This window comes from Cynoglossus semilaevis, chromosome 8 (genome assembly GCF_000523025.1).
Source record: "Cynoglossus semilaevis isolate Cse_v1.0 chromosome 8, Cse_v1.0, whole genome shotgun sequence".
Lineage (NCBI taxonomy): Eukaryota > Metazoa > Chordata > Actinopteri > Pleuronectiformes > Cynoglossidae > Cynoglossus > Cynoglossus semilaevis.
The window spans coordinates 12,001,138-12,019,847 of NC_024314.1; the positions used below are offsets into that span (position 1 = coordinate 12,001,138).

At 42.1% G+C, this 18,710-nt stretch overlaps 1 protein-coding gene and 1 long non-coding RNA gene across 5 annotated transcripts in view; one reads left to right on the forward strand and one right to left on the reverse strand.

Moving 5' to 3' along the window:
• arhgap22b (Rho GTPase activating protein 22b) overlaps positions 1 to 17,679 on the forward strand; it is a 20,554-nt gene extending 2,875 nt beyond the window's left edge. Inside the window, exons 2-11 of one of the 3 annotated variants that reach the window (XM_025057909.1) lie at positions 3,973 to 4,172; positions 7,814 to 7,901; positions 11,141 to 11,269; positions 11,637 to 11,649; positions 13,141 to 13,377; positions 13,457 to 13,589; positions 13,694 to 13,767; positions 13,911 to 14,032; positions 14,254 to 15,292; positions 15,545 to 17,679. In XM_025057909.1, the coding sequence (XP_024913677.1) occupies positions 3,973 to 4,172; positions 7,814 to 7,901; positions 11,141 to 11,269; positions 11,637 to 11,649; positions 13,141 to 13,377; positions 13,457 to 13,589; positions 13,694 to 13,767; positions 13,911 to 14,032; positions 14,254 to 15,292; positions 15,545 to 15,767 (2,258 nt within the window). In that variant the 3' untranslated portion in view covers positions 15,768 to 17,679. Of the gene's footprint in view, positions 1 to 3,972; positions 4,173 to 7,813; positions 7,902 to 11,140; positions 11,270 to 11,636; positions 11,650 to 12,361; positions 12,642 to 13,140; positions 13,378 to 13,456; positions 13,590 to 13,693; positions 13,768 to 13,910; positions 14,033 to 14,253; positions 15,293 to 15,544 lie in introns of those variants that run through there. The other 2 variants (XM_008314797.3, XM_025057908.1) reach the window with 2 other exon arrangements.
• Positions 4,947 to 13,256, reverse strand: LOC112487371 (uncharacterized). 2 transcript variants are annotated; one of them, XR_003050419.1, is made up of 3 exons: positions 13,124 to 13,256; positions 11,096 to 11,288; positions 4,947 to 5,490 (listed from the first exon to the last, which is right to left on the reverse strand). It is a non-coding gene; the product is annotated as an uncharacterized LOC112487371 (long non-coding RNA). The 2 variants fall into 2 exon arrangements; XR_003050418.1 differs by lacking the exon at positions 13,124 to 13,256 and adding an exon at positions 11,450 to 12,166.
• Positions 17,680 to 18,710: the final 1,031 nt, after the last annotated feature.

Below are 18,710 nucleotides of genomic sequence, written 5' to 3' on the forward strand. Positions count from 1 at the left end.
CCTGCTGATGATGCTTATATGGCTCCAAACTACATTAAGTGACATCACAAAGGCCAGAAGTGTGTGTGTGTGTGTGTGTGGGTGTGTGTGTATAAATGGAGCATCAGGTGTCCCATCATGTGTTCTACCACTTGCCTTGAGATTCAGGTCTCCAGACGACCATTCATTCACACTGTAACATGACTTAAAGAGTCCAGCCTCATTATGTCTCCAAGCGCTTTACACTACAGGTTTGACCATCCATCTGGGGGTCCCAACCTCACATTGTTACCACTGGCAGCAGGAGCAGATCCAGAGCACGTCAGTCAGTTGTGTGATATCACACACCTCTTATGTGTGATTGGCCACTGATCTCTTTCTGAATCTTTTACTTGGTCATGTGCAAAATGTTTATTTAGTTTAAATAAACTCATGGGGCAGGGTTTACACCAGTGTCTACAGCACCTTCTGCAGGGGAGGAAGTGGAAGTGGCCAACTTTAATGGTTGGCTCAATAGTAAAACAGAGAGCATTTCTCCTCAGAAACCAGGCTTTAATAATAGTTCTTACGTAGTGAGCTGGGTGGTCAGACTGTGATGGTGAGAATTTGGCCACACAGCGTTTGATTTCACCACCAAAAACCTGTCATTACAGAGTTCAAGACCATGAATGCTGTCAATTGCTGCCATAAGCTCCTATGTTTCAAAGTCACTTGAACGTGGCAGCATTTAAACAAACTTGACCTGATGTTTATTGACAGAGACAGATACAGCCACCTGAGAAGTAAACAGTACCAGGGCGGTACTTTTTGTGGCAGTTTCCTTCCAGTATGGGAAATATAATGGAATTGACTGGTGCACTGCAGCTAATAAAGGGGGATTCACCCAAATTGATTTCACCCACATGGGCTTTATCAACTGATTTTTACTGAACTTTAATCTGAGCAGATTTTCTTTTCTTATTCTTTCCACTGTCACTACAGATCTGTATTCACAGCCGTGTCCATTTACCTTTAATGTAATCTGCACTCTTACTGACATACTCATCATGTCACTGCCCATCAGCCCATGGCTGCATGGGTCTTATTTGCTGAGATTCATCTCCATGTTAAAAAACCAACAAATGATGAACTAACGTGAATCACAGACCAACATGACTGAAACATTACAGTGTGACGTAGACAGACGGTACAACTGCATTACTGGACTCAGCCTCTCCAGCTACTGTAAATGCGTGAGTCAAAATCTGACTCTGAATCTAAGAGAATCCCAGTGATTTTGCATAAAGAGCAGAGAAACCATGTAGTTTCAGAAACTGTAGCTGATGATTGATGCTCCACCCAAAGTGAGGGAAGAAGGAAGAACTGAATCACTCTGAGCAGAGAAACCAATTTGGCATCGTGGGTAGTCGTGCCTGGCACACACACATGCATGCACACACACACACACAGTCAAAAAACTTTCATGACTCAGATATGAATCATCGGGACAAGCAGTCTGTGTTCCACTGATTCCAGTCCAGTGTGATCAAGGCAGCTGCTGTGTTCTTTGTGCAAACGCTGGCACAACAAGGAGGGACAGAAGGTCATGGAGGGACATGATGGAGTGAGTAGGAGCAGAGGGGTGAAGGTCAAAGAGGGCAGGGAAGGTGAGTAGAACTTTTAGGAGTGTGTGATGGTGTAGAAATATATGGCCTTCGTGTTTCCACAAAAAAGAACCAGAACTAGGTTCTAGTACTGCTGCAGCCAGGAGCCAAACTAACAGCATATCGGCCATTTTTATTTGCTATGAAGACACACAGTTTTATTGTTTGCACAAATTAGAAAAAGTTTAAGTGACCTAAAAATAACCTCCTTCAAACAATCAAAGATCCCTTAAAGCTGAAAGAGCAATTCTGCTTACTACACTTTTAATTATAAGATATATTTAAAATTGTTCAATTAAATGACTGCTCTGAAGCACTCTAAAGTCCACACTGCTCTGACAGCAGAAATAATTAGTCTCTAATTTACAAATGCTCACATTTATAAGATAAAAACAGCTTTAATTGGGTTTTGGTGATAAGAACTGTTATCTTTGAGTTGTGTGTGTGTGTGTGTGTGTGTGCATGTGTGTGTGCACATGTGCTGTTGTTGCTTTTCAGTCATAACAGAGGCTTGATTCAATGGACCCAGCAGGGCTGAACATGAAGGAGGCAGGGAAGGGGGGATAAGGGTGAGTTAAAGAGGAGGAGAAAGTGGAAGAGAAAGACGAGGAGAAAGAAGAGAATTAGCATCAAAATGGATAAATGAGAAAAGCCTAGGTCAAGTGACGGGGTTCAAGAGAGGGGAAGAAAAAGGAATCAAATCAAACAACAAATCAAAATCTACAGAATCAGAAAAAATCAGTTCAGCCAAAAAGACAGATGGTGAAAGTGAAACAGAAACCACATATGTAGACACAAAAACATCTACACAAATATAATACCCCCCGAAACAACTGGAAAATAGCAACAAAGAAGGGCAAAAAAAATTAAATCAGCTACAATATATCTTAATTAATTAATCTTCCCAAAAAGCAAACTACTACTACTAAAAAATCTGATAATCTGCAGATTTTGAGAAAATTAGGCCAAAAATAACAAAAGTTCACAAAACACTGTTAAACAATATGTAAAAATAATTTTACAAATATGTCAAATATGTTCATTTGTGTAAATATATTATAAGTTAAGGCTCAACATATACAGAAACAACAAATGCTCGTGATAGTCTCCTAACCATTTAGATACAAAAGCTGTTTAAAAAAAACTAGCATAAATATTATTTCTTTTTAAAAAACATCAAAGTACTTATTTTTGGTACTCGCTGAACTATTCCTAGAAGATCAACAGGTTTTCTACGTCAGTTTGTGAGATGACAAATGACATGAACAATGTGGATGAAATTATAAATATCAGACATAAAGAGAGCAGACAATACAACTAAATAAACATTGATTTTCTGTGTTCTCTTCATTCAGCCTCCACCTTAATCCCTCTGTGACATCTCAGCATTGATCGTGTGTGTGTGTGTGTGTGTGTGTTTTGTGTGTATGACAGAATGCCTGAACCATTGATTTCAATAAATTATACATGATCATCTAATAGAAAGGCCTCGTTGCCTGACTACAATTTATCACTCTTCTCTTTTCCCATCCATTTACAACCCCGCGTCCCTTATGTTAAAGAAAATGTAATACTGAATCCTAGATTTTTACCAAACACACACACGCACACAGATATCAGATTCCCCAGACTGAAAAACCAAAACTGCTTCTGAAATAGATTTGTCCAATGATCCAGGAATCACCCCAATGTCACAATTTCATCTTTTCCCCATTTTTACACTCGTCCTTGACAGAGTTCAGGTTACACGCGTTTGTCGGTGATGATGTCAGGCAGACAGGCAGTCACTCAGACAGTCAGTCAATCCCATGTGGTCCCATTATCTGGGCCCAAAAGCCTGAGCTATTCCACAATAAGTCTCTTTCAAGGACCTGTGATATGGGAGGAGGCGGAGGGAAAGGGGGGTATCCTTGTCACCCGAGGCTATAAATGTGTGTGTGTGTGTGTGTGCATGTGTATAGGTGTGTATGTGTGTGTTCAGAGCTGCTCTCTCCAGTGACACACACTCTATTTTATCTACTCTCTGCTATTATTTGAGCCTGCAGCCTCTCTGCAGTCGCTCTTCGTCTTTCATCCACAGGCCCTGTGTATCAGTGTGTGAGCTTGTGCATCCAGCATACAGAACGAGGGACAATACAAGCTTCTATTAAGGAGATAATGAAAAGGCAGGATCCAGATAAACTGAAGACACAAGAAATCAATCAACTGACCTGTGAAACCTTTCACTCCTCTGTCTGAATACACACACATTTCAAAACAAATGCCTTAAAATGATTGCGTGTGTGGTTGTTTAAAAACAAATGCTTAAATGCTAATGCTAATGTGCGGTTGTGCGTGTATGTGTTTTCAGCCAGGTCCAAGAGCATGGTGATGGGCGAGGTGTCACGGGCCTCCTGCCGGCCGGCCTCACCGAGCCTCCAGGAGGGGGCGCTGAAGGCTGGCTGGCTGAAGAAACAGCGCAGCATCATGAAGAACTGGCAGCTACGTTGGTTTGTACTGCGCTCTGATCAGCTTTACTTCTACAAGGACGAGGAGGAAACCAAACCACAGGTGACGGTCCCACATCAGAGTATGTTTGGTCTAAAGACCAGTTTAGAAAGGCCGTAGTCAGGTCTGCCAAGATGAGTGTCCTGGACACAGGAGCTGAGCTGGAGGTGTCAGAGGAGAAGATGCTGATGGACAGGGTTAGAAAGAAGCAGGGCCGAGGTAGAGTTAAGGTTGGCGTGAACTTAGAGCAGACCTGTTAAGATGGTTTGGACCAGTGCTGAGGAGAACCAGCAAAGATGCTGGACTGGACACCATCGCAGACATCATAAGAAGAAATGCTCTTTTCTATAGACCAACAGGCCATGATTACCCATGGTGCTTTAGTTCTACGTCCTCAGTGTCACTTTCACTGCAGCTACATCCAGTGATCTATTCTTGATGAGTCACATCAACACTAACAGCTCCATTAGAACGTCATGGCACAAATGTTTACAGAAGAAATCTCTTATCGATCCAATGGCTTTTATGATTCTCTGAGTGGATGTATTATTTTACCGGTTTTTGTTTTGGCTAGACACTGACTTAAACACTGGGCTGAAAATTGTGACATTTTCATTGATAGACTCACGCTTCAGTTATTTTCCTGTCGTCTTTTGTATACACTGCCCATTCACTCTCTGCTCTTTGCTGAGATTGAATAGGTTTCGACACAGAGCTAATACCAGCTAGCCAGAAGTTAGATACTAATGTAAATTCTTATTTTCAAATATAAAGACATTTCCCAAACATAAAGACATATATATATATATATAGACATTTCCCAAACATAATGAATTACCACACACACAGACACACACAGTTACAGACTGTCTTCAATCAGCAGCTGTCAATTCTCATCAGCCTCTACTGATGTGTAACTCCCAGTGGATTATGGGAAAATGCATGGTGAAACGTGCCTGGGTGTGAGACAGACACATCTAGAAAAAATCTAGAACCGATGTAGACCTACCCAGCCCCCGCCCTCTGAGAACAGGACGTGTGAGAGAAGTCATTCTGGTGTTGTTTTTTTCTCTCCCTCTCATCTGATTATTAATTGGAAATTTGAGGATCGGTGGAGTTAGAGTGCAGGTGGGGTGGTACAACAGGAAGCCATCACCACCTGCGCCTCCTCCTCCTCCTCCTCCATTTACACTGTCAAATGAAACAACGTGATAATTGGAGGAAGTGGATGCAACACTGAACAGAATCTGTGAACGTTCAATTTTCTTCCTTCTGGACATGAGAGTGTTATAGGAAAAAAATACAAGCACATTAATTACCTGCCAGCTGATTTTCTCTTGGTGCAGTAGTGGTGGAGGAGGAGGAGGAGGAGAGTGAGGACCTGGACGAGGAGGAGACACGGGTCATTAGAATGAATACTAAATGAATCTGCAGCTCTGAATCACAGCAGCCTGTCAGAAAACCATATCCAGTCATTTATAATGTGATAAGTAAAACAATATCTGATTGTTTCAGTCTTGGTGACAGAGTCCAACATCCTCTTTTATTGTTCTGAGCTAAAATTGTTAAATTAGGTAATAAATGTGTTTTAAACAGAGGTTACCAACAAAAAAATAATTGAGTAAAACTAGTACATTAATTAGTTATTAGTGACCAAACCATCTGCTGTCTTTAAAAATGCAATTTTGGCCAGTTCTAGTCTTAAGCTGGTTAGCTACTCTGTGGGTAATACCTAGAATGGGTAAATATTTAACTTAATTTAAGCAAGAGAACTTCTACTAATTAGGAATATTCACTCCTTACCATGCTATGTTGTAGTTGTTTTAACAAAATTTATATTTTAATGTTGACACTTTGTATCATTTTAACCTTGGTTTAAACACATTTAATGATTTTTCGTTGCCTTGTGCTCATGCCCGGTTGTATTTGGATTTACCTTCTTCTTCTTTTCCTTTCAGCTGTCCCTTTTTTTCAGGGGTTGCCCCCGCGAATCATTGATTTCCATCTCTCCCTGTTCTCTGTATCTTCTACTCTGACTCCAACTACCTGCATGTCCTCCCTCACTGCATCCATATATCTCCTCTTTGGCCTTCCTCTCTTTCTCCTACCTGGTGGCTCCATCTCTAACATTCTTCTACCGGTGTATCCACTGTCCCTCCTCTGCACATGTCCAAACCATCTCAATCTGGCTTCTCTAGCTTTTTCTCCAAACCTTCCTGTCTGTGTTGTCCCTCCAATCACCTCATTCCTGACCCTGTCCATTCTTGTCACTCCTAAAGAGAATCTTAGCATCTTTAACTCTGCCACCTCCAGCTCCGCCTCCTGTCTTCTGCCTATTGCTACTGTCTCTAAACCATACATCATGGCTGGTCTCACCACCGTCCTGTAAACCTTTCCCTTCACCTTAGCTGACACTCTTCTGTCACAGATCACTCCTGACACTTTTCTCCAGCTGTTCCATCCTGCCTACTCTATTCCAATACCAGTTGTATTTGGGTTGTCTTTCCTAAATGACACTAAATGGGATTCTACTCTACCTTCATTTTTTTAAAGGGACGGCGAGAGCTACATCAGTAACATTTAAATGCTGTAAATTATTACATTTTCAAACCTGAGAGGTGCTGTTTAAGGACACAGTCAGTGGAGGACCAGCTGTTGGGGCGGTGAATAAGAATAAACAACACCACAGTTGAGACAGTTCACTGCACGAGCAACAACGTGATGGTGGTTTTACTGCAGCAGATTTATGAGCTGCAGCGTCCACTGCTCGGTGCTGTGTGGTGTGTATTTAACAAAAGGAGGCTGAATTTAAGGCCTGAGCCCAAAGAACAGATCAATAACAACTGTGTTTGTAACTGTACACCTGCTGATCTGACACGGGTGGAGTCAGACAACACTGAGAGCTGGTCTTCAGAGACCTGGTCCAGGATAATCATCCGATCCAGACATGCTTGAAAGATCATGCATGAAACATGAGTGGAATAATGACGAGTGTGTTTGCGAATTGACTTTCAGATTGTAAAAAGCCTGTCTGAGCCAGTTTGGTCATATGAGACCCACGCACAGTATGTACAGTAGATTTGGGATACATGGTTAAAAAGTAAAAAAAAAAAAAAATGTCCAGATTAAACTGGGCAAATTGTGTGGGCTCCATATAAACTATATATATCAGTCAGAGCCTCTGTACCAGGACACAGATCACACATCATCATCCTCCTCCTCCTCCTCCTCCTCACTTCTTCTCGGGTTACATGTTGCCTTTTCTCACTCATTCATCTCTGCCTCTTCTCCTCCTGTCACCCGTGACACACAGCTGCCCCCTGGGGAGTTGCCTCCTCCCCTCTGGTTCCTGCCCCTTGTCCTCTATCCATCCACATCTCTCAGCCTCTTCCATTTGTAACCATGGCAACTAATTCTGGCGACAGCCCGGCCCTCTGCTCCAGGCCTTTGTAGTTATTTTATTTTATTTTTTTGGCACCATCTTTTGTTTTCTGTCCATGTTTGATGGAGAATGCCCACCCCACAGGCGCTGGCTTCTCTTCACTTGTCTTGGGCTTGTATTGATCAGGATAATGTGGTCCAGAACTCTGTCCCAGTCCCTGGTTCTTTTGACGAGTAATGGATAAAGAGCTCATTAAGGCAATGGTGTGCTGTGTAGAAGCCAATAAAGAGTAAAATGATTGTTCCTCCATTATCATCCACAGGGCTGTATACCTCTGCAGGGATGTCAGGTGAATGAACTCACAGCCAACCCTGACGAACCAGGAAGACATCTGTTTGAGATCGTACCAGGTCAGATCCACACCCAGCCAACATGTCTATGTGGGCCACACACTCTCTGGCCTGTTTTTGTGGAGAAACTGTTGGGGAAATTTCACTTTTCTGACAACAGGGGGCGCTACCTAAAAAAAAGACTAGTTCATCTAATCTCCCAGTCTGACATGACGTGAGCTCAGAGCTGCTGACTGGCGTTTTAAATGTAGAGTGAAAGTCAACTCTGGCTGCAGGTCAACAGTGATGGAGTGAAAGTAAAGCTGCAGCAGCAGCAGCCTCAGTCAGAGCTGATCCTGGTTCTGTAAATAGATCTGTTGGTGAGTCCAGAGAAGCTGAGCTGTCACCTCACACACACACACACACACACACACGTGCGCACTCTCTCTGTCTCTCTCTGTCTATATGTGTGTGCGTTTAGCGTTGCTGCCAGACCTGTGTGTCTTGTTTATGGCCAGTCAACGTCACACAGGAGTGTGAACCTCCATCAACATCTGACCTACAGCCTCTCAGTCCAGGACTGCTCTGAGACCAAGAACCTTAAAACTGAGCACATTTTACTCAAACAAAACCCAGATTCTCACATCTTCATTTTAAACCAACCTGCTCTCTGCACCTGTAAATCCACAGACTCATCCTCATGGAGCTCCAAACTAAACCTCACAGAGGTCCTGACTGAGACACATTTTAAGACTGATACAAACTCCAAATATTAACATTCCAATCACCTGAGTCTAACATTTGGATTTTTAATAACCACCAAATCCAATGACAATCCCATACATTAAACCCACATTTATATATTAAGCAGAAGGAGGAATTTCATAAGAATCTTGTGATTTTTCACATTAAAACGAACACAAAAACTCAAAAAGTCATTAAAACAAAACAGTACACATTAGAACAAACACTGACCTGGTATTTCTTTTGATTTCCTCTTATCAACAACACACAGCATGCTAACTATTAAAAATTGCACTGAATCCATGATTTCCTCTTTTTAAATCTGTGGGCCATGATGACTTCACAGTTGTGTATCAGTGTCTGAATCTCCAGCTCCTGTCTGAGCCTGAGGGCTGAAAGTAAATGAGCAAATAATTGGCTATCTTTAAGATACTCTCTGTGTTTAATGTCTGACCTAAGGCTACAGTGCCTCTGTGGTGGTGGTGGTGGTGTGAAACAATTAAACCATCTGGAAACATGCACACACACACACACACACACACACACACACACACACACATATGTAAATGTGACAGCTTTTGCTAATTTACCCTCTCCCAGACACACTCTCTAAAACCTCATCTATCCTCACTAAGTCCTCATTAGTTGAAGCCAGAAATGGATAGTGTTATTTATTGAAAACAAAAACAAGAAAAACAAAACAAAACTTTAACAACAAAAATGGCCTTATTGTTACTGATTCATCGTCTATTGATGTATTATTTCCCAGAGGTCACAGTGGTGTATCAAGACAAACATTCACTCTCACTCACATTCACACATGTGGTCAATTTAGTGTGAATAACAAACTAAATCTTGGATCAGTTATTCAACTGTGAAAGTCGAGACACCCACGAAGAGAACATGCAAACTCTCAAACTAACAGTTACCACAAGGAATTGAACGTGTGATGTTCCTGCAGTCAGGCAACAGCACTAACCACTCCTCTACTGTGCAGCTGTCAGATAAAATAGTACAGAAAAAAGAACTAAAAACCTGAGAAGAATCCAAAGACTGCATGGGGATTGATTAGTTCGGTCTGTTTCCAGTGTGTGTGTGTGTGTGTGTGTGTGTGTGTGTGTGTGTGTGTGTGTACAAGTTTGTTTGACAAAGACTGGAGGACGGCCCATCTCCTATGTACAGCACACACACAGACAGTGAGACAGAGACAGGGACAAAGAGAGGGACAGTGATTCTAGTCCCAGATCTCTTCAGGGATTTGTTCTCCTTCAGTGGGTCCAAGGAACCGGATCTGGTGTCCAGGGTCATCAGACCCAGGGTCAGTGAATGAATGGACAGGATAAAGGAGCGAGGAGACAGAATGAACCCTCTTTGGACTGGACTTTGTCTTCTTTCACACTGAGTATGTCTCACTGGACGGTTCTGGCTCTGAGTGGTACCTGTGGACAGATCTGCTCCAGAACGGACTCCGTTCTGCTGGTTCGACTGCATGCAGCGGCAACAGTAGCGGCAGAGTTAGGTCAGAGACAGAGCCAGGGTCAGACATGGGGCCGGTCTGCTGTAAACCGGACAGACTGAAGAAACAACATCTCCAAGGTAACGTCAAGCAGATGCTGGAGAGTTTTTACAAGAGTGGAGGAGACAGTGGTGGAGTGGAGAGCAGCTCAGGCTGATGGCATTTACTGTAGCTTCAGAACAAAACAAAACCGTCTCAGTCCTACTGTGGGGGTTTTTTTTTTTTTTTGAAAACCACCGATTGTGATTCAGTGGAAGAAAATGTAGAATTTTCTCCTACTTTGTTCATTCCTCTATTTTCCTGAGGAAACCTGAGTCTCACAGCTACTGTTTGGAACACCTCCACACAGACACAGCCTGTGTTAGTGACACATGTGAGGACAGGCTGTGAGGACAGGCTGCCTCTCCAGGACGGTGTGTGTTTGCAGAGCTGGATGATGACACTTAAACTACTGTCTTTTATGGTCTCACTGTTTATATTTGAATTCCCATTCTCAAAGCTAATTGGCTGTGACAACAGTGACTGTGACTGAGCCAACCAGAGGATTTTAACACGACAATAGCTTCAACAAACAGAACAACAACCAGGCTGACTACATTAACCTTATTGGTTAATGTAAAGATTAAACATAAACCGCTAATGATTGTATCCTCTACCTCCAAGAGAAGCTAACTACTGTAAACGGACTGTGGAATCGCCGTTTCAAAGTGCAGCATCTCTGACATCTAGCGGCTAAAATCCCTCACAACACAACGGCTGGGAAAAGTGAGGGTGTCGCGACAAAATGTTTTTCTTTGTTTGTTTTATAATATATAGTTTGTGTTTATAACTTATATATATTTTTCATTGAAATACAATTAAATTGTTGAAGCAAATATTACTAGTCACCATTAACTGCTAATTTTCTTTTCAAAATTAAATCTATATTTTTTATGTTTTTCTAGTGGTAACAGCTTACTTGTGTACTTCATACACATGAAATTAAAGGATAATTTTCAGCTTGTGTTTTACTGACCTCTTCTCTTTTGTACTGTTTGATTCCCTCTATTTGCCCCTGTAGGTGGAGCAGGAGAGAAGGACCGTGCAGCCGTCAGCCATGAATCCTTCCTGCTCATGGCCAACTCCCAGACGGACATGGACGACTGGGTCAAGGCCATACGGCGGGTCATCTGGGCACCGTTTGGAGGAGGTAACACCAAACCTTTGACCTGCAACATGACAAGACACAACCACTGAAACACTGTGTGATATTTTTTGAAATGTGAACTATGTCCTGTGGAACAGAAAAGGTTAGGAAACTCTGGAATATATTCTCCTAATGTTACAGTATGTCTGTTTCTCATGTCCATACACAGCAGTTATTTCTCACTCTTCCTGGAGTCCAATAGAACTTGACTGCTGAAATGTGATCAGAGTTTGCTGTCAGTCATTTTCACTACAGTGTTGGTTCAAATTCAGTCAGAGGCGTGTGAGCTTCTCTTAGATTTCTGCCTGCAGTGACACCTGGTGGGAGGATCCAGAATAAACCTGGATAAACTTTTTTGTTAAAAAAAAAGGGACTTTCCGGAGGTAACTGACCCTTTGGTTGATTCAATCTGTGGTGGACACAGGTGTTTCACCGGTCCAGTTGACAGGGGTCCAGAAATATAAGCAGTCTGCATTAACTGGGACACAGCTGAACAGCATGGTGTTGTGTTACAAAAGAGCTGTGTATTAATAGTGGGATAAATGTAGTTTAGTCGGTTGGTTGGAGGGATGGTTGGTCAGTTGGTTGGATGGCTAGTCGGTCAGATCAGTCAACATCAAACATCAAGAGCAGACACAATTCTTATTTTAACCAGTATATATGTTTCTGAAGAACTTCAATTCATTCATTCATTTATTCATTCAGATCAAAACATTGGAGTTCCACTTCAGTCAGTCTAACAGCTGATGTTGCTCCAGGACAGTGTCTGTTGGTTGACCATGGAGTAACCCACTCTAGTATTGTAGCCTACAGTAGAATAAAACAAACAAATGGAATTTATTATTACTGTATGTTACAAATATAGAATTACAAACAATTGCAAATAATACATACCCTGAGCACAGTTATTCAGTATATGATTATAAAAACAGAAACTGTACATCCATGTAAACAGTCCAGTGATCAACCAGTGTCTGCTCACTCACATTTTCCTCCAACCTTCTCACATTCACACTGTAGGACATGTCTGTCTCACACAGTCCAGAATAGATCTGTCGCCAAGTCTTCGACCCGTCGTTAACAGCAGCCGCTAGGTCTCAACACACACACACACACACACACCACCTGCTGTCTCAGCTTCAGCTCCTTCTGTCCTTCACGACTGAGCAGAGCAGGACTTCATGTGTGAGTGAAAGGTTCATCTACCAGTGTGGGTAGATGAAAATGCCTGAGCTTGAATGGATGAACCTGGTGAAGTGTGGGTTAGGTCTCTATGAGAAACACTCACAGCTGCTGTTGTGCAGCCCCTGCTCCGTCAACTACTATGATTATTGTGAGCTGTCGACCAGCTGTGACTGCTGTAGTCCTTCAACAGGTAACCAACACACACTGTTCTGCTCTTTAAACTACAGTCATGCCTTTGTTTTATGTTGTCTGCTTTCTGAATTTACAAAACTTTTACCCTGGAGTTATTTTTTATTTATTTATTTTGTCACTTCTATCAGGGTACACCAAAGCCTAAGGTTCATTTGAGCTACTCCTATTTATTAGCTGTTTTCTTTATTGTGGCTAATTTCATCCAAATACAAAAAACTTTCACTTACCTTACGACTAGCATCTAGCTGTTCTTATATATGTTTATTTCTTCATTTTTTATACATTTGTTTCCTGAACGTGTAGCTAATATTAACCTATATCTGTTCTAACTGCTGGTCCACAAATTAGTGCTAGTGCTATATTTCTACCTTTTGCTAAATACTTTGCTTTCTTTTGTTATCTTTGTTTATACTATATAGTTTTTATTAATTCATCTAATTTTTAATAAATGAAACCCTCACATATTGCATTCGTACTCACTTCAAAATAAATGTCAGCATCAACCTTCGTCCATTGTTTGCTGCAGGCATCTTTGGCCAGCGGTTGGAGGACACGGTGCAGTATGAGAAGAAGTTTGGGCCCCGGTTGGCTCCACTGCTGGTGGAGCAGTGTGTGGACTTCATCAGGGAGCGGGGTCTGGACGAGGAGGGTCTGTTTAGGATGCCAGGACAGGCCAGCCTGGTGAAGGAGCTGCAGGAGGCCTTTGACTGTGGAGACAAGCCTCTGTTTGACAGGTAGACAAAAGCTGTTTTACACAATCGTAGTTTCTACAAATGATTATTCACTTTTTAACGCACCGTTATCGTCTTGCAGTAACACAGACGTCCACACGGTGGCATCCTTACTGAAGTTGTACCTGCGGGAGCTGCCTGAACCAGTCATTCCCTTCTCTAAGTATGAAGACTTTTTAACCTGTGCACAGCTGTTGGCCAAAGACGAGGAAGAGGTATGTGGACCACCTATCCCACATATATGTGGGCACGATGGACTGTGTATCGTCATGTTTGTATTTGAAATATAATACAATTAGAATAATCTATCTTTGACCAGGGGGTCCAGGAGCTTGGTAAACAAGTCAACGTTCTACCTCTACCAAACTACAATCTCCTCAAGTACATATGCAAGTAAGGCCAGTGCTGCTTCTGTTATTTTAGTTTGATGTGAGGTGTTCTTGGTCATCACATTTAATCTCAATGAGATTTTTAACCACAGTTCCCAAATGGAAAACCTATATGTATCATGTATCAAACTGTGTCTTTGGTTCTAGGTTCCTGGATGAGGTCCAGTCTCACTGTAACGAAAACAAGATGAGCGTCCAAAACCTCGCAACAGTGTTTGGACCAAATATTCTTCGACCCAAAATGGAGGACCCAGTGGCTATCATGGAAGGTATTTCCTAATGTTGACTACTGTTTTTGAAGGATACAACCAAAAACTACAGTTGTAAATACTTTTAAATCAGCTGTTTATATTAGCTTCAGTAAAAGACCTCCGAGAACTTCAGCTGGTTTCTATCAGTTTACCATTTGAAAAAGAAAATCTTGATGTATAAAAATGATTGAAAAAGCTATTTGGCATTGAAACAAATCGATCTCCTTCATCTTGTCCAGGTACCTCTTTGGTCCAGCACCTGATGACAGTCCTTATCAGGGAACACAACCGTTTGTACTCAGGGAGGGACCATGAGGTACCCACCATAGTACAGTCAGAACCCTCTGTGCAGGGTCATCACCTGCAACATCGAAGCCTTGGTGCCTGGATATCTGAAGAAGACCTTCAAAGCTGTCCGGTCTCAAATCCTGACCTAGAGCTGCACAGCAGCGCCTCCTCGTTGGACGCCAAACTGTGTGCTGCCGTCACACCCACCCAGACCCCGAACCCAAACCCTGGACCAAAACTGGGGTCTTCATCAGGAAAAGTGGAGACAGTGGTCAGTCCGAGTAAACAAGCCAAGGCACTGCCTTCATGGAAGTACACCTTCAAAAGTTCTTCAGCCCCACGTTCTCAGACACAGGCCAAGCAGGGCAGCAGTGGTGGCTCTGTAGCAGACACTACCAGTGTATCTTCTGGTGGAGGAGGAGGAGGTGGTGGTGGTAGTGGAGGTAATTGGCTCATGAACGGTTTGTCGTCTTTGAGAGGACACCGTCGTACCTCTTCAGGGGAGAGATCCACTCGAGACCGCGACTCCACCGGCTCCTCACAGAGGCTGTCCACCTACGACAACGTCACCTCCTCCCCCAGCATGGGGAGTGTTCCAAGTGTGTCCAGCACCCCGTGGTCCACCTCGTCCTGTGAGATCTCCGTTCAGGATTCAGGAAGTGAACCGGCAACAAATCAGAACTGTGGGGTAGGAAGTGATGGTGAGGAAAAGGTGGAGTGGATGGAGAACCAGAAGGACGTGGACAGAGGAAGAGATGGAGGAATGAGGACAGATCCCAGCTCTGAGCAGGACAGTTGTGAGGCCATGGAACTTTGTAGCAGCAGTGCAGCCTGCAGTGAGAACGGGAACGTGGCCACGGCACCTGAGATTCCCTCCATTATCATGACTGAGGATGGAGACGGAATGAACTTAACACTGAGTGGCCTGGTAGAAGGTCTGAAGGAGGAGCTGAGGAAGCAGAAAACTACTTATGAAGCCAGGATACAAAAGTATGTGGACATTTCTCTTATGAATCTGCACTACTGGTCAGCTACATTTTGAATAACATTAACAAAACTAGATAACTTGGGTTTTCGTGTAGACAGATTTTGCTGTTAGCATAATGCTAGGTGTTGTGCCTTTTCCCAATTTAAGAGGTCACCTTTTAGATGTTTTCACAATTTTCAGCTTTTAGGCTGAAGGTGATGGGAAAAAAAGAGTGTGTGGTTGTTGATCTTTGTTTTTTTTTTTTTGTTCTCAAGACTGGAGGAGTCCAGCACTGCTCTGTGTGCTCAGATGGAGCGTCTGGAACAAGAGATGGAGCAGGAACGGAAGAAGCAACGCATGCTAGAGATCAAACTACGAAACTCTGAGCGGGCGAGAGAGGATGCAGAGAACCGCAACAGGCTGCTGGAGAAGGAGATGGAGGATTTCTTTTCTACGCTGGGTGATCTCGCCCTGGGTGCAAGGACTAGCGACATTTGATACAACAAGGTCACTCGTGTGTCTGAGACCAAACCAGTAGCTGTCATCAGGGTTTATATTTAAGGAGGGCTGAGTCGAAGCCCTCAGTATGAGTAAGGACATGGACCAGGCCGTGTTTATGTACGTTGAGATGAGAGTTATGGGTGTTCTAAAGGCAGTATTTTAACAGTTTGGATGCTCTAAGTGGAACCTAATGTCATTTTCTCCAACAATCTCTCTCTCCTGAGGTGCACCGACATCTAAAACCACTACTTTGCTGAAAAACAAAGTACAGAGATGTTAGCTTAATCTCATATCTGTTTTTGGGGAATAGGAATTTTGTGGAATATGTGTTTGCTCCTTTTCTTTCTTGCCAAGGAGTCATGGTCTGTACAGCAAATCTATGGAGCTGAAACTTCAACTCGTCTGCTGCAGACAGCAGTCAGGAGTGTTCAATCAGCTGGAAGGAGAGCTCATCAAGAAAGCAAACAAATTTTCCTGGAATGTTTCTTCAGCTGTGAAGCCAGTTTACAAGAGAAAACACATTCATCATCCAGCTACAGATGGAGAAAAGTCTTTATCTAAAAAGGTTCAGAACACTAACAGTCCTGAAGTGGATCTCTGCTGCAGCCTTCTCTGTACCTCCTCCAGTGCCTCTCTCTCTCTCTTTCATCACCATGTTTTTGACTGAAACGCCTCACTCTTGGTTTCTCCAGAATCTTATGGACAACAACACACAATGGTTAGTCGAAAATCCAAAATATTCTAAGACAGATTTTAACAGGTGTCTGACTTGATCAACAGAACATGTTGAGAAGCGTCCCTCAGGTGTTATGTTTTGTTTATGATCGAGGTTTTCAAACTCGATCATAAACATGAACAATTCTGAAATTGTTCATGTTTATGAGGTTTGAAAAACCCTGAGCAAGTCTAGCAAATACAAACGGGACATTAAAAAAAGTTTCAAGCATGCTCACCTGTGCTGAATGCTAACACTGTGCAGGTCACTATTCACAGTGCACAGTACATACCAAGGCTGGACCTCCTCAGCTGTTCAATCACAGAAGATCAGACGTGGTCTTCCTGGAAGCCATGTTGGTTTTGGCACATGAAGCTTGAACACTGCCCTCAGAAGACAAAGCAAAAGACACAAACAACAATGGAATTTCCTGCTCGTGCCTTCAGGGAAGTGTTTTTTAATAGGTTAGTGTTGCCTGCTTGTCCAGAGATGTTGTGTATAAATATATATATATATATATATATATATATATATATATATACATACATATTCACCCTATGAAACATTCAGTGGCTGCAATGCTGTTTTTTGTTTTTTTTTTATTTGTTTTGTTTTTTATATGGCAAGTAACTGCTGACGATGGGCTGATTTCCATAGAAGGTGCCAACTCTTGTGAAAGTGACTCGTGAATTGAATGGAAGTTTTTGGATTAAGAATGTAAACCTAGTAGTGAATGTAATGTGTTGTAAATGAAACCAGCCCAGTGAAGAAACAGAAATGATGGACAGGAATTGAGAAAAATGTCAAACTTTTGTTTTTTATAACCATAGACAGTATATAAAAATGTATGTAGCTGTTGGGTTTCAGTGGGAACTTTTTGAATCCTGCAGGTGGGCTGGTCCAGACTCGGCAACTGTTCTTGTTTTTCCCACATTGAGAGGAGTCAGTGTAAGTGGTTGACGTCAGCCTAAGTACAGCAGATGTTCTGGGCAACATCACTTCTCCAGGGAACGTTGGCCAGGAAATACATAGGGATCCTTCCATTAAAGCTGATGGAAGCTGCTTGGGGAAAAGCCTTTGGACTTTTTTGCTTTGCAGCCTGGATCTGACAGGTGAAAGTAGATGAGAAGATTGACAGAATGTTTTCCCTAGTTTTATAAACTGTTTCCATAGACCATTAATGGGCTTTGGAAGTCTACAAAAAACACGATAATTAAACCTTAATCCAAGGCGTATTCATTTATCAACCCAAAAGCTATGTCCAATTGTCTGTGCTTCCAACCATTCAACTGTTTGCCTTGACTGCAGCTGTTCACTTACAAAACGTGTCCTTTGAGGTAATTAAAAGAGATACAATTTGACATTTGCATGTGATTAGATCGCTAATAATAACTTTTTAAGCAAAAGAATGACCACAATTGATTCATGTGAATGTTCCTTTAACGACCAGTAAGTGAAAGTGTGACTTTTTTTTCCACAATGTGACTGTCTTTGTTTCCTACATTGTACAAAGGAACATAAATAAAGTGGTATTAATTGCACATGTTTACACGACAACAGTCCTTTATGACTGTTGCCGTTATAAAGTACCACTACTGCAGACCGTGACACAGTGGTATAGGACTAAAGCAGATTCCTTTTATTTTCTTCTTTTCTGTCTCACTTTGAAGGTGTTTTAGTGCAATTGGAGACACTGTGGTGCTTATTTATTATGAATTTCCACTGTTGTAATGAACGCACATGTATGGGAATAAAATTGACAGAAATCATGTGTTAATTGGTTCTAAACGTGGACCATTTTAATGTCTTCCATTGTCAAATAATTGGTCAATAATTACATTTGCTACTGATCTAATTTTTCTGAAGGTTGAGGCAATGTTTTTTAAAATCTACAAAGATTAGCTAAATGTTAGCCATAACTAATATTTAGCTAGCCATCTGGCAAATGCATAACATTTACCAAATATATCTTGCTCAGGACCTACCTGAATTCCCCTTGCGATTTACTGGTAGATTCCAATCTACTTATTGGGCACCACCTGTAGTAGACCAACAAGTGTACAAATGTTAGCCTGAAAGTTAGCCAAAAACCACAACAAACGAGTCAAAAAGTAACTTACCATATATCACAAATCACTGAATTGAGAGCCAGGATAAATAAAGGAGCTGCAGATATTGTTGATATTTAGTTGACCTGGAAAAAGCTACAAGTTAGCAAGTCACAA